Source organism: Topomyia yanbarensis, unplaced genomic scaffold (genome assembly GCF_030247195.1).
Source record: "Topomyia yanbarensis strain Yona2022 unplaced genomic scaffold, ASM3024719v1 HiC_scaffold_4, whole genome shotgun sequence".
In the NCBI taxonomy this organism is placed as follows: Eukaryota; Metazoa; Arthropoda; class Insecta; order Diptera; family Culicidae; genus Topomyia; species Topomyia yanbarensis.
Genome location: NW_026683602.1, coordinates 208,810 through 221,748, shown reverse-complemented (window position 1 = coordinate 221,748; position 12,939 = coordinate 208,810). Strand labels below are relative to the sequence as shown.

Genomic DNA, 12,939 nt, shown 5'->3' with positions numbered 1-12,939 from the left:
ATTCAGAAATCCGAACCGGTTCCGGAATGAGTTTAACTGGGTACAGCTACGCTGCCAGCACTGCACACATTCCACTGCTCGCATCTTGCCGCAAACAAGTTTTCTGGTATAATTTTGACATCTCTTCGCCATTTTTTCTTCTTTTTTCAACAATAACAATCAGTCATCGAGTGTGTGAAGAGACGTCCGTCAGCAAAGCCGAAAGTGTTGTCCTTGCCGTGTCAAAATTTCAGTCGAATTGTGCATGTTTTTATTTGATTTTGGAATGCGTTGTTGACCAGAAAAAAAACTAACCAACAGCAAATAGTGTAGTATGTTCTAGTGTTGATCTAGTGTAATCGTTCTAAGTTTGTGTCGCGTTAAAGTAAAAGTTTAACTGTTATTCATTACTGGTGAGTCAGCAAGTAGTAGCCGATAAGGGAACCACTCCCTAAGATAAACGCAGTTATTTTTGTTTTCGACGGCAGATAAGGATGTGGAAATCGACAGCGGGTCGCGATATCGACGTCAGCACCCTGGCGCCGGCCGAGGATGACGATTGGGAGACTGATCCGGATTTTGTGAACGACGTAAGCGAGCAGGAACAACGATGGGGCTCAAAAACGGTAGAGGGCTCGGGGCGCAGTGCCGGCGCAATAGATATGCAACAGTTAAGAGAGGAAACCGAGCGGGCTGATGCGGACAAGAAGCAGAAGGATGGTCCCAAATCTTCCCACGGGTATGGTGGCAAGTTTGGCGTCGAGAAGGATCGAATGGACAAGTCGGCTTTGGGACACGATCACCTCGAGAAGCTGGAAAAACACGCCTCGCAGAAAGATTATTCAACCGGGTTCGGTGGTAAATTTGGAGTACAGAAGGATCGGGTTGATGCATGTGCTGCCAGTTGGGATCATAAGGAAAAGGTGGAGAAGCATGCTTCGCAGAAGGACTATTCGGCTGGGTTCGGGGGAAAGTTTGGAGTGCAGAAAGATCGAGTGGACCAGTCGGCCGTTGGCTGGGATCACGTCGAAAAGGTCGATAAGCACGAATCGCAGAAAGACTACAGCAAGGGGTTCGGGGGAAAGTTTGGCGTGGAGTCGGATAGACAGGATAAGTCAGCCGTCGGATGGGATCACGTTGAAGCGCCACAGAAGCATGAAAGTCAGCTGGATCACAAAGTGGTGAGTGTATGGTTTGTGTGGTGAAGTCAAAGTAACATTAAACAGCAATAAAATTGAACAATAATTCAAGGGCTTTGGAGGTAAATTTGGCGTACAGACCGACCGTAAAGATAAATCCGCCCTAGGTTGGGATCATGTCGAGAAGACGCAGATGCATGAGAGCCAGATTGACCATAAGATTGTGAGTAATGATAGAGTTAACCGTTGGCGCTAGTTGATTAGGTGGCGGGTCACAGTCTTTTTTTGGTGGTGGTCTTTAAGTAACATGTTTGTGTTGTTTTAAACCCCTGGATATTGCGTTAAGATTCGAGAGCTTTGTTAGTATGCACGTAGAAGAAATGTAACTTCATTTCCAATCGATTCATTTAAAACTTTCATTTAAATGCTAAAGAAGAAAAAAAAGCTGCTGGAAAAAACTATCGACCTTTCTGAATTCTGCTTTTAGGAAAATAGCTTTGGTTTTTTCACTACACAGTTGTTTCAGCACTACCTGGAGCGATAAAAAATCGCCCTAATTTTTTTGGCTTTGGAAAACATGTTAAAGCAGATAAGAGCATAACCGGTAAGTTCGGCTTGTTAGCTGTAATTTTTAATTTGATTAAGTCGGCTGCCGAATTTCTTCGACAGTGCTTTATCGGTGTTTTGTCAGATCAAAGACGGCACTAATGACCAGAACGACAAGACTTATTTATTTTACTGGCCAGGAAGATTTCCATTTATCCTAACCGCGCTTAATCGGCCCATCGTCTAATTCATGCGGCATCCACTTTCCAATCCGTTGAACATTTTCCCTGCAGACCTCCGAGGAGGCATATATTGCATATACCTCTGCCTGGAAAACTGTAGGCCACGTTCCCATTGATATCGCTTTGGTCTCCATTTTATCTTGAACTGTGGTCAAGACAGGTTCCAACGTGGCTGTGATCTTTCGAGTCTTGAGCATTTGAAGAATCTAGTCCCTTAATCGATTTTTTCACTGCCCTTTTAGCCAGGGCCTTTCAAGCACTCGGGACGTGAAGAAAAGCACAAATTACTAATTCCTTGAAATCGAAAATTTTCTCTATAGCTGTCACTAAGATATGTAGGGCTGTTTCCGTAGATTTGCCCTTTTGATATGCAAACTGGTACTTGTTTAGCGGAACATTCGATAAGTGCTCTGTTCGAATATAGTGAATCCAATAATAATCTGTTTCAGAAGTGTTGATGTCACTGATAGGTCCAATGGCCTTGGGTAGTACCAAGTCTTTTTACCTGATCCTGGAATAAATATTTTCCTAACTTCTCTCCAGCTTACAGCCCAAGAATAAGACTGGATCTTGGGATGTTTAGTAGATCGTCTACCGTCTTTTGTAGACATATTGGAAGAATATTATCAGGGCTGGAGCATTCGTAGTGTTCGAATGTGTAGATAGCTTATTTAATTAGAGATGATGTAAAAATATGACAGGTCAGTTTCTGTGATGCCTCACGAATCCTGTTAGGACGGAGTCTATCATCATTCTGACCTGTAGTCACCAAATGTAACAGGAAAGTAGGTGTTTATTAGAACGTCAAATCTTTCATCATTGCAAATTGTAAGAAAACCATCGTCTTTTTTCACACGCCATAGGCCATTTTGTGATCCCTTGATAAGGCATTTTGAAGGGGAACTGTTCCTGGAAAATTTCCGATGATTTCGCAAAACTCGCGCATTAATTTTTTAGCTTTTCTCAACTCACCGTTGTATTTGATTTGATCCTCTAGTCTGCCCAGTGTAACAGAATTCGTCTAGCTCACCCAAAGCTCAAGAAAGAAATCTCACAAATCAAGGTTATATTAAATGTATGGGAGAAGAAAAGCAAAATGCTCTCACCTACATTACTGCTGGATCAGACGGTCATCATTCGACCGGTGCCTCATAAGTCTGATATCGCCGTGTCGTCACGCAGGTTCAAACGCCACTACTTTCCGTACCAATCTTCTTTCCCGTTGACTCCCGGCCCCGACGTCGGCTGGGTCAGCAGCACTAGTGCACTTTCCTTTCGACCAGGTGAACCCGCTTCCTCTTCTGCGAACACGACACGAAACACTTAGCTGGCGACTTTTCCCGATCGCGCCACTTGCTTGAATCACACAACCTTCCTCAGATTTCACTCTTCGCACGGTTCCGTTTCACCTCCAGAACGCAGCTCCTTGCCCTGGTCATGTACTCTGAACACGACCTCCTCACTCGCGCATCAAAGCGATAAAATGTCCCGAGCACTGTCTCAGGCGGAGGGTGTTGCTTCTCCTTGACCGTGTGCTGGTAGTCCCGTCCTGAGGACCCGAGTTCTCGTACCCGACAACAACCACTAGGCGAGGAATTTCAAAGTCACGTTATCAGCAAAAAGTTCCCCGCTGCCTTGCTAACGTACAGCGTGACCTACCAGAATTACGAGCACCACCGCTTCGCCCGCGCCACTGGCAAGGCCGGCACCAGAAAAAAACGAACTTTATCGTTCGCGCGCTACTGCTTCCAATTCTTTCTTCCACCGAACCACGCGACACGTGCCCTCACGGTGTTCCAAAAAACGACGAAGAGTGACACCATTGTTGCTTTCAAGCAAGCCGTCAAATGCGCACCTCTTGTAGTGCACGTTGATCTCTTATTACTTCCATTGAACATTTAAATTACACATTTTACTGTAACACCAGTTACCAGTTATATTGAACTGGCAGCTTCCTTACTAAGAATTGCTAAATTTTTGTGCCACCAAGGAACTTCGCAGCATACAGGCCTCGTTACAAGAGACCAACTGTCATTACAGGTGGGTCCTCTTTTGTAGGTCATTTGCCGCATTATCCAGATCTACAGAAGATTGGATCTTATCCCGTTTTTTAAAATGTTCCAGGTGTGAGCAGAATACACACCAATTTGTTTGCCTTATTTACATGTGTTTTGTGCTGAGTTTATTGGCGTCTATGGCGAACATTATGTGTCTGATCCGACAGAATAGGTTCGTCAGAAACGTGCCAACTCTTTATCTGCTCCGTTATTTGAGCACTGTTACCTATATTGACAACATTTGACGGAACGAATTCTAGTAGGTATTGATATCCGTACTACTCCTTATTTTGTAACGTGCATTGGCGTCACACTCCATGATGAGATGAAGGCCTTGTTTGTGCTTCTGCAGTACTTTATAAGGGTGCTGTATCCGTATCGATAGGGAAGTAGGCGGATGCGATCACAATCTCTTGCTTGCCCCTAGCCATCGGTACCTCCACTGTGAATGCAACGACGTTGATTATTCCGCATATAAAAACTGCAACTCTTGGAGTGTGCTGTTCTTTTAAGAATATTACCTTGTGAGCTGAGGAATTTAAACCAAAAAATGTGTTTATTCACCCACGGCTCCTCTATAAAAGCGATGTCAAGACGCTCTTTAGTGAACCTCTGGGCATGGACGCTTGTGGCACCTTTTGCGTGATGAAGGTTCACTTGGATACATCGAATGCCGCTCATTGTGCTGGTGTTTATCGGCCGTTGATTCTTGGTGCCAATACTTTGCACCCTTCATTTTGTCGACGGCTGGTCGTTCGTATTATCGCTAGTATTCGTCTTGCCGTTTGTGCACCTTCGCCTACAGGGAATTTCCGATCCTTTCCTCGCGTTTCAGTTCGTGACCCGCTTACGGTAGGGTGCATTTGTGTATAGCTCGTGAGGCGGGGCTGCCTCCGATGCACTCGTTACCGTTGCTGCAGGTTGGCTACGATCATAAGTTCGTCGTGAAGTGTCACACGTTGGGCCACCCACAGGAGATTTTTCTGCCGATGCCTGCTTAGAACTGCCACGTTCGATGAAGATCGGGGCACCCTTCAACTGGCGCATTCTAGCCTTCCTGAATATGTAGTTTAGTTTGTTAACACTAAAACCTTATCTATCGCCAACAGCGTTCTTTGCCGAAATTATCGTTCTGTTTCTGCAAAAGGCTCCATGTTTCTATCGGACCTGTCGATTTTGACAGGAAAATAGAAGATGTACATCGTCTATTTGGAATCTACGACGCTTGAACGACTTTCAATGAAGCGCCTTCCCAGAGCTTGATCGCAGTTGTGGCATCCTGCAGCCATTCAGCTGTATCCGTCTGCCCAGATGATTTCGAGATACCCTTGATTGTGTGTGCACTAGGTCTAAACCTAGGTCTCGTATTGCTTGAGCTCCGCTCTATGGCGCTATCGATCAGTGCGCATCGAGTACCATTAGGGCCCCTTACATGCACAATAAAAGTGTCATTACTAAGTAATGTCATTACTAGAAATGTATGTGAATTTCGTCATTAGTGTCATTAGGTGCCCTATTAGGGCGCCGTACACGAGACGTTAGTAATATCATTACTGAGCAGTAATGTCATTTTTAATGAACGTGTAAGGCGAGTAATGATGGAATTCCCATACAATTCCAATAATGACACTACTTAGTAATGACACTTTTATTGTACGTGTAAGGGCCCCTATTCAGCTGTTCATAGCTGAGGGTATTCGCAGGGTACTTAACCGAAATGATAGTCATCGAGGTCGACTTGCCCATTTTTTTGAATGTTGGGCGGTGCTCCGTTTTGTTTATGGCGATTTAGGATCGTTTTTGGATGGGCTCCTTTCTGTATGTTCGGTTACTCTGTAATATAAAAGTTAGCTATACGCAAATATTGTCCCAAAATTGCCGCAAATCATAAATGGTTTTCAAAGGGGGTAAAAAGAGGTGCACTCAACTTAATAACGTTGGCCGTCGTCATTATACGATCCCGGGTATCGCTTGAGGGTTTTCTCGCCGTTGTGCTCTATGACGTGAAACGCCTGTGCCAGGTTCATGTGTCGTTCGCGATAGAGACGTCTACTTTTGTATCAAGAAAACCATATTTTCACTTAAACGATGTGCCGGTTGCGGGGATATCACTTTTTGCTACCAGAATATTTAGCACTCACGCAAAAAGAAGCCGAAAATGCGGAATTTTCCAAAAAAATAGCTCCGATGACGACGATATGAAAAAAGCACTTCACCAACAGCACGCACTTGCTGCCTCTCATTTTCCATGTTTTTTTTTCCTACCTTTGACCACAGAGAACAGACATATAAGCTAGAAAAACTTTCCCGAAAAACCTGTGTAAACATTTAAATGAAAATACGTTGAAAATCACCATCGCATACAGGTTCGCATGCGTGAGTCACCATTGTATCCAAGTTTGCATACAAGTCCCGTATATCGAATGCTGTCCGATCGCAGCGCCGACCAGTGGCAAGTTGCTACTTGGTGTTGCCATTTCAAAGCGACAGTTTAATTTCTTACACAAGTTGAAAACTTTACTTGTATGTCAGTTCTCAGTGCTTTGACGTTGTTACCTCTACGTCCGGTCTTTGTTGCCCTTGTTGCCAGACAAGTTTTTGGTTCTCAAGCGAGTGTTTTTATTCGAACACCTTTTTGTCGGGTATGCCGTGCACGGTTATCACAATTACCTCAATGAGCCATAATTTAATTTTATCATTTAATTTAATATACACATTGCCTTAGCCATTGTGTGCAAACATAACAACTCGGTGTCCATCAAACGCTGGCGCTTGACTAGTGACTTCCCTATTGGGATTTTTACCAATTTTAGCGCTTCAGCGGGTTTGTAGTCGTTTCTCTGCAGCCACCCATAGCATTTCTTCATCGCTCCGCTTAAGTGACGAATTCTCTGTGTTCCTCTCGTTTTATTTTTAGAGCACTCCGGTCCACTTTCTGCTCCGCAGACTGTCTGTATCCGCCTTGACCGCTGTGCGATCATTCTTCTCTCTAACTATCAATAATACTTACAGGTCTTTTTTCGGAAGTTCGGTATCTCTTTCTTCCTTATAAAACTAATGGCTTGTAGCGGGTATCTTCATTACGTTAACTTTGCTTATCAATTCTTCCAGCGTTTTGATACTATCGTTTGACCACCTCGATGAATCGAATTACCAGCGCGATATGATATCTTTCAATTGTCAGCAAGTGCAGGCAGGGGACATCTTCGTTACAGAAAAAAGTTCGCATCGAGCCAGTTCATTGTCTTTTTTGCCTTCCAGTCGTCGATGTACACCAGGTTGATATATATCATGTAGTGGAAAAATTCTAGGATTGCCTTATAGTTCTCGACCATCTGAAGCGGAAAAAATATTGTGATAGCTGTCACTTTTTATGTTATATATAATCAATCTTTAATTTATGAACACTATGATATATGTCTCCTCAGTGGTGAAAAATTCGGATAAAAACTAGTTTTTCTCCACTAGGGTGAAAATTATTTAAAACCACATGCTCGTGAACAGCATAAACCTATAGTTAAACTTGTTATGAAATTTGCATTCAGAATTCGTCTAATTAAAATGCGACACTACCCACGCTAGCTTCGTTCTGTCACTAAGTTTGTGTCGGATTCTGATGAGACGAAGTCGAGACCATAACATCGTAATCCATGTTATGAGAATTGTCTGACAATAGCTTAAAGGAACATCTTATCTTAGCCTTTGAATTAGCAGTAGTTACAGTCTGAACTGCCTAATGCTAAGTGTGTTTTTTTATAAATAATTAAGCCAATCTAGGAACTATTAACGAACGAAATTTGGATGAAAACAAACGTTCAGCCTATTACATTGACACATTGTTAGCACATACCTAAACCCGACTTTACTTCACCAGGGATTCGGCGGTAAGTTCGGGGTGCAGAGCGATCGGATGGACAAATCGGCTCTAGGTTTTCAGGAGCAGGACAAAATTGGCACCAACTACACGAAAGTTAAGCCGGACATCGGCTCGGCGAAACCATCCAACATTCGAGCTCGGTTCGAGAATTTCGCTGCGGCCGCCGAGGAAGAAACCAGGAAAAAGGCAGAGGAACAGAAGCGACTGCGAGAAGAAAAAGACCGAAAGGACAAGGAGGAGGCCACTAAGCGATTGGTTTGGTCATGTTAAATTGTTTTTAAAATGTGAGTTATAGCCGATGTTTATTTCTAGAATAACGTCACCGAAACCAATGAGCCCAAGAAACCGGAACGAAAGGGGCCGATCAATACTGGTCGCGAACAAGGCGTTGGAAGCACTATCAGCAACTTCAATAAGCAGCCGGATGCTGTACCGGAAACAATAAGGGTCAGTTAGGCTTAGCTTTACCTTTCCAATTCTCACTAATTCCGTCTCACGGAACAGAAGGAGCAAATCGTACTACCAAAGGGAGACCCACAGCCAGTGGTGCAACCGGATGTCATACCGACGACTGTGTTGCCCGTTCAGCATCAGGAACCAGTTAAGCATCAGCTACCAGCTCAACCTCAGGAACCAGTTCAGGTGGAAGAAGTCCCAGCTCAAATACACACTTTCAAAAGCCAGCCGGTTACCGAGCCAGAGCCACAACCAGAACCCGTGCCGACGGCTGTTAGTGTAATAGAGCAACCGGTATTGTCCCAGCCGGAACAACCGCCTCAACCGGAGGTTATGCCCGATCAGGAAGAAGCAGAGGAATTCATTCTGTCCGCAGATAACCCGGGAGTGCAGGCGATTGCCCTGTATGACTACCAGGCTGCAGCAGATGACGAAATTTCATTCGATCCGGACGATCGAATTACTCACATTGAGATGGTGAGTTACGCTATGGTTCTCGTCAGCAAACAACTGTTCGTTGACCGTTTCTTTTTCGTTATTTCAGATTGATGAGGGCTGGTGGAGAGGATTGTGCAACAATCAGTACGGGCTGTTCCCGGCTAATTATGTGCAACTAATTCAGTAGACTTGCACATCGTTGAAGACTCCTCAGCAAGCGCTCAAAGCATTTAACAGGAGTTCTATTATTTATAGGTTTATGTTTAATCAAGCGCACATCTTATTCTTCACAGACACACGCATTTGGACTGATTTGCCACAACGAGTAAGGACTACTGACATTCCGTGACTAATGCGGGCATTTTTATTTTGCAACCATTTTATACTTTATTTTCAAAGATTTTATTTGAAGACATTATTTTAAAGCAGACTGCGTACTCTTTGTTGTGTAACTCGAAATAATCACCATCCCTCTTCCAAGCTTTGTTCTAAACAGTAGGGTAGGCTGCGTCAAAACATTATAATCAGTCAACCAGTCGTATAAACAACGGAACACGAAGAAATACTTATCATATAGTGTAATTTGTTCGAAATATAACTCAAAAATCTTACTTATTAACAATATTGCCCGAACTTATTTTTGATTCATCTAAAATGTTCCGAACTTTAACAGAAACAGACGAACTGTCCCCTAGTATATACAGCGTTATCCGAACCATCAGCACTCCATGAAGCAGTAGAAATCATCTCCGCCAGCCGTGTGTCCACCGCTCAGATGGTCCGTCGAGAAGCAATCGGTGGCAAAATCCCGTGAAGCGTCCTCCAGCAGATTTGCTGTGTCGAACGGATGTTCCGCCAGGACTGGCTGTACGGCCGCTATCGATGGAGTTAGCTCGGGCTGCTGCTGGGGTGGAATATCTGCCAGCATCACCGACAGGTCGTCGTGTGGTTCTTCCTCAATCATGTCTACTACCCGCGATGGTTCCGGGAGACAGAGCGGTGAAGGTGGCGGGGGCGGCGAAAGAGGCACCAGTGGCAACGGTGGCGAGTGCAGCAGAGATTGGGGAATCATTTCCTCTAGTGGTGGATGTAACTCGGAAACGAGCTCATTTGGTTCATCTTCCGCTGATGGTGGATGTGCATTGGCGTAGTGCTTTTTAAGATCCCAAGAAAAGCGAAACTTACTCGAGCAGATTTTGCAACCGTGCGGAAGTTCAGCGGTGTGTATCATCATGTGCGATCGAAGCTGAAACGGATGAGGGAATCGCATTGGACACATTGTACACGGGTGCTTCCGAAAATTTGCGTCGTGTGAGCGAGTGTGTTTGTACAGGATTTCCTTGGTGAAAAACGCTTTTCCACATATTTGGCAGCTGTACCCGCGAACATTCGAATGGCAGTTCATGTGGTCTTTCAATCGGTACTAAAATACAATGAACAAAGATAAAACTGGGTCTGTTCCGTACGGTATTATTTGGTGAATATTTGGCGTAATGATTCCTAATAAGCATTATACAATATGAGATACACTCGATTACACTTACCATTTTGAAGAATTTCTTCTTGCAAATATGACACTCCACTCGTTTGTCCTGCTCATGGAATATCATGTGGGACCTCAGCGAGCTTCGCCCATTGAAGGCTTTTCCACAGACGTGACAAACCGCCCTTTTCGGCACAGCTGGCTTAGTATTCACGGTCTTAGGTTTCGCGCGTTCCCTACTCTTCGGCATGAAATCCAACTGCACCTTGCTATGTTTGTGTCTGTGTACTCGCAGACCCATCAAACTTGGCAGTGATTGACCGCAAATCTCGCACGGAAACGATCCCAATCGTTTTGAGTTAATGGTTCCCACTAGATCACAAGTCTGCCGATGTTTCTTCAGCTTAGTGCAACTTCCAAAGATCTGCTCGCAGTCCAAACAAATCCACTGCAGCTTACCATCGACAACTCGTCGTCGCGAGTCGGCACGTTTTTTAGACTTTTTAGGTGTTGCCTTTTCCTTAGTACTCGGAACTATTTTCGATTTCCTCGTTTCAACATTTTTCTGAACCGGTTTACTCTCATGCTTCGATTCTTCCGTCCCCGAGGAAGAATGTTCCTGGAAATTTTCCAATTCCGGTGCAACTGATTCATCCCTTTCGCCAGAATCTGTTGGTGGACTAAACCCTCCATAGTTTTCATCAGGCTTGCTAAAATCTAAATTGAGAAACTCGGAAATAACTTTTCTCTCGGCCTGTAACGAACTAATGCGCTTCTGAGCTTCCTCACAGCGGCAGCGAAACTCGCGGATGCGGCCCAAGAACTCGACACAGCTAGCGCAAATCTTGGTGCAGCAGGTGCTTGCCTCTATTCCAGCGATGGTCAACTCATTGATCAGCACCAGATGCAGCTCGGAGAGGTCCAACAGTGAAGGTTCCTCTTTGGCACACAGTCGGCAGATGTTAAACAGTAGCGATGCCTGACCTGTGGCATCGTATCCAACAGTCACACCGGAGGTTCCGCGTTTCAGGATCAGCTCATCCACTGCCGATTCGATTATGTTGGTGATGAGGCTGTTGTACTCTGCGATGTTCATGGGCTAGAACAATGGACGATATTGATAGTGACCTATCGGCGGATTGTACTGTATGCCTGTGTCTCACCTGATTCAAATTGTCCATGATGGGCTAGTTTCATTGCAAAACGAACAGGATAGATGAAACGTTTGCTTTCTGCTGCAGTGACAACGATTTGTTTGTTTACTTATTGGTGACGGTTACTTGCGTTTGTGTGCGTATGTTGAATTTGTTTTGATCCGCCAAACGACTTTCTTGGAGGGTATACTGGGGTAAGAGTTTTTTTTACTTAATTATCGTTTTCATTAAAGCTAAAAATTATATATCTTTATTTTCGATTTCTACAAATATTTGTGTTCAATTTTGTTTCTCAATCTTTTTGCTGTTTAGTTACTGTTGTGCATCGAATAATTAAAAAGCACAGTTTAGTTCCAGCTCTTTATTCTACGACTGTCTCTCGAGAACATATTCGTCATTTCCTAGGATACCAATTGCTTCCCGTAGCTTCATTGCTTCCAAGGATTTGTTGAAAGCTTCCATCTGATCAATTGGACAGTACCGAATTGATACAATAACGAAAAACCGCCAAGTTTTAACGTAACAGTACTTGTTGACGTTGTTTGACTTCGGAGAGATCCTGTTCGCCGTCGTAATTATGATGCAGCTGTTGTTTTCTTCATTGTCCACAATGGGCACCGTCGTCTCAAGTCGTCTAGGAATCTTTGCAGGTACCACAGCTCTTGTAAAAACTCCGTTAGTGCTATGCACTCCGCTTTAATGCTTCCTCAGACAACGAGTACACCACTGCACTTGATAATTCAACCGATGTACGACTTTCTGTTGCTAACATAACTAACCCAGTCTGCGTCCACGAAGCATTCCAGTTGAAGCCTGCCACCCAGACGCAGATCGTGATCTGCCATACCTTTGAGATAACGAAGCACCCGCTTCAATTCGTCCCAATCTGGTGTTCTTGGTTTGATGACTGGCTGCCCGAGAATGGATGTCGAGTTCGAAATGTCTGGGCGGATATCGACGAAAATGTACAACAAAGCTCCGATGAGACTTTAAACACGAGACACTTTGCAGTTCTCCATGTTGATCCGCGTTGAGATATTCTGCAAGTACGACTTTTGGCTTAAAATGAACCGACCAGCTTCGTGTCGCATGTGGATTCCCAGCTTGCTGCTCACCCGTCTATAGAAGTTGACGTTCAATATTGGATTATTATTATTATCAATATTCAATATTGGCATATGCCAGCTCTTTTCTTCGTGCATCCTATAGATAAGTTATAGTGTCGGTAAAGATGATTTCAACGGCCTTAGAATTATGTACAGTACTACCCACCAAACAGGTAATCCCCATTCCATATTTTCATGCAACCCGTGCTATGGTAAAATTGTTGAAAGGGTTTAAGATATTCTCAATGATGAACCGAGCTTTGGAAATACCGGGTGACCTCCCCAGTATTAAGCCCTTTCCTGCAAAGATCTTTTTTCGCCGATGATCGCAGATTGGTTGTATTTTCGTTGGATGGGTGACGTTTTATTGAGCTTCGATCATCGAACTTTGGTGCGTACAGACGAACTTGTCTAGAGGTCGTGTCGAGGTCGTGTGGCATTCGACGATTTGAAATATTTCAG

General features: G+C 44.2%; 2 protein-coding genes across 4 annotated transcripts; one reads left to right on the top strand and one right to left on the bottom strand.

Annotated features, from left to right (window-relative positions):
• The first annotated feature begins 147 nt into the window (after positions 1-147).
• LOC131695374 (src substrate cortactin-like) lies at positions 148-9,358 on the top strand. 3 transcript variants are annotated; one of them, XM_058983837.1, is made up of 7 exons: positions 148-392; positions 468-1,160; positions 1,231-1,341; positions 7,838-8,095; positions 8,153-8,287; positions 8,345-8,773; positions 8,841-9,358. In XM_058983837.1, the coding sequence occupies exons 2-7, from the start codon at positions 474-476 to the stop codon at positions 8,919-8,921; spliced, it is 1,701 nt and encodes a 566-aa protein (XP_058839820.1). In that variant the 5' UTR covers positions 148-392; positions 468-473; the 3' UTR covers positions 8,922-9,358. The 3 variants fall into 3 exon arrangements, with proteins under 3 accessions (XP_058839820.1, XP_058839821.1, XP_058839822.1); XM_058983838.1 differs by having other exon boundaries at positions 446-1,160; XM_058983839.1 differs by lacking the exon at positions 1,231-1,341.
• On the bottom strand, positions 9,358-11,497 carry LOC131695373 (zinc finger protein Xfin-like). The gene is made up of 3 exons (XM_058983836.1): positions 11,381-11,497; positions 10,279-11,316; positions 9,358-10,157 (listed from the first exon to the last, which is right to left on the bottom strand). Exons 1-3 carry the CDS (start codon positions 11,396-11,398, stop codon positions 9,453-9,455), a joined length of 1,761 nt encoding a protein of 586 aa, XP_058839819.1. The 5' UTR covers positions 11,399-11,497; the 3' UTR covers positions 9,358-9,452.
• Positions 11,498-12,939: the final 1,442 nt, after the last annotated feature.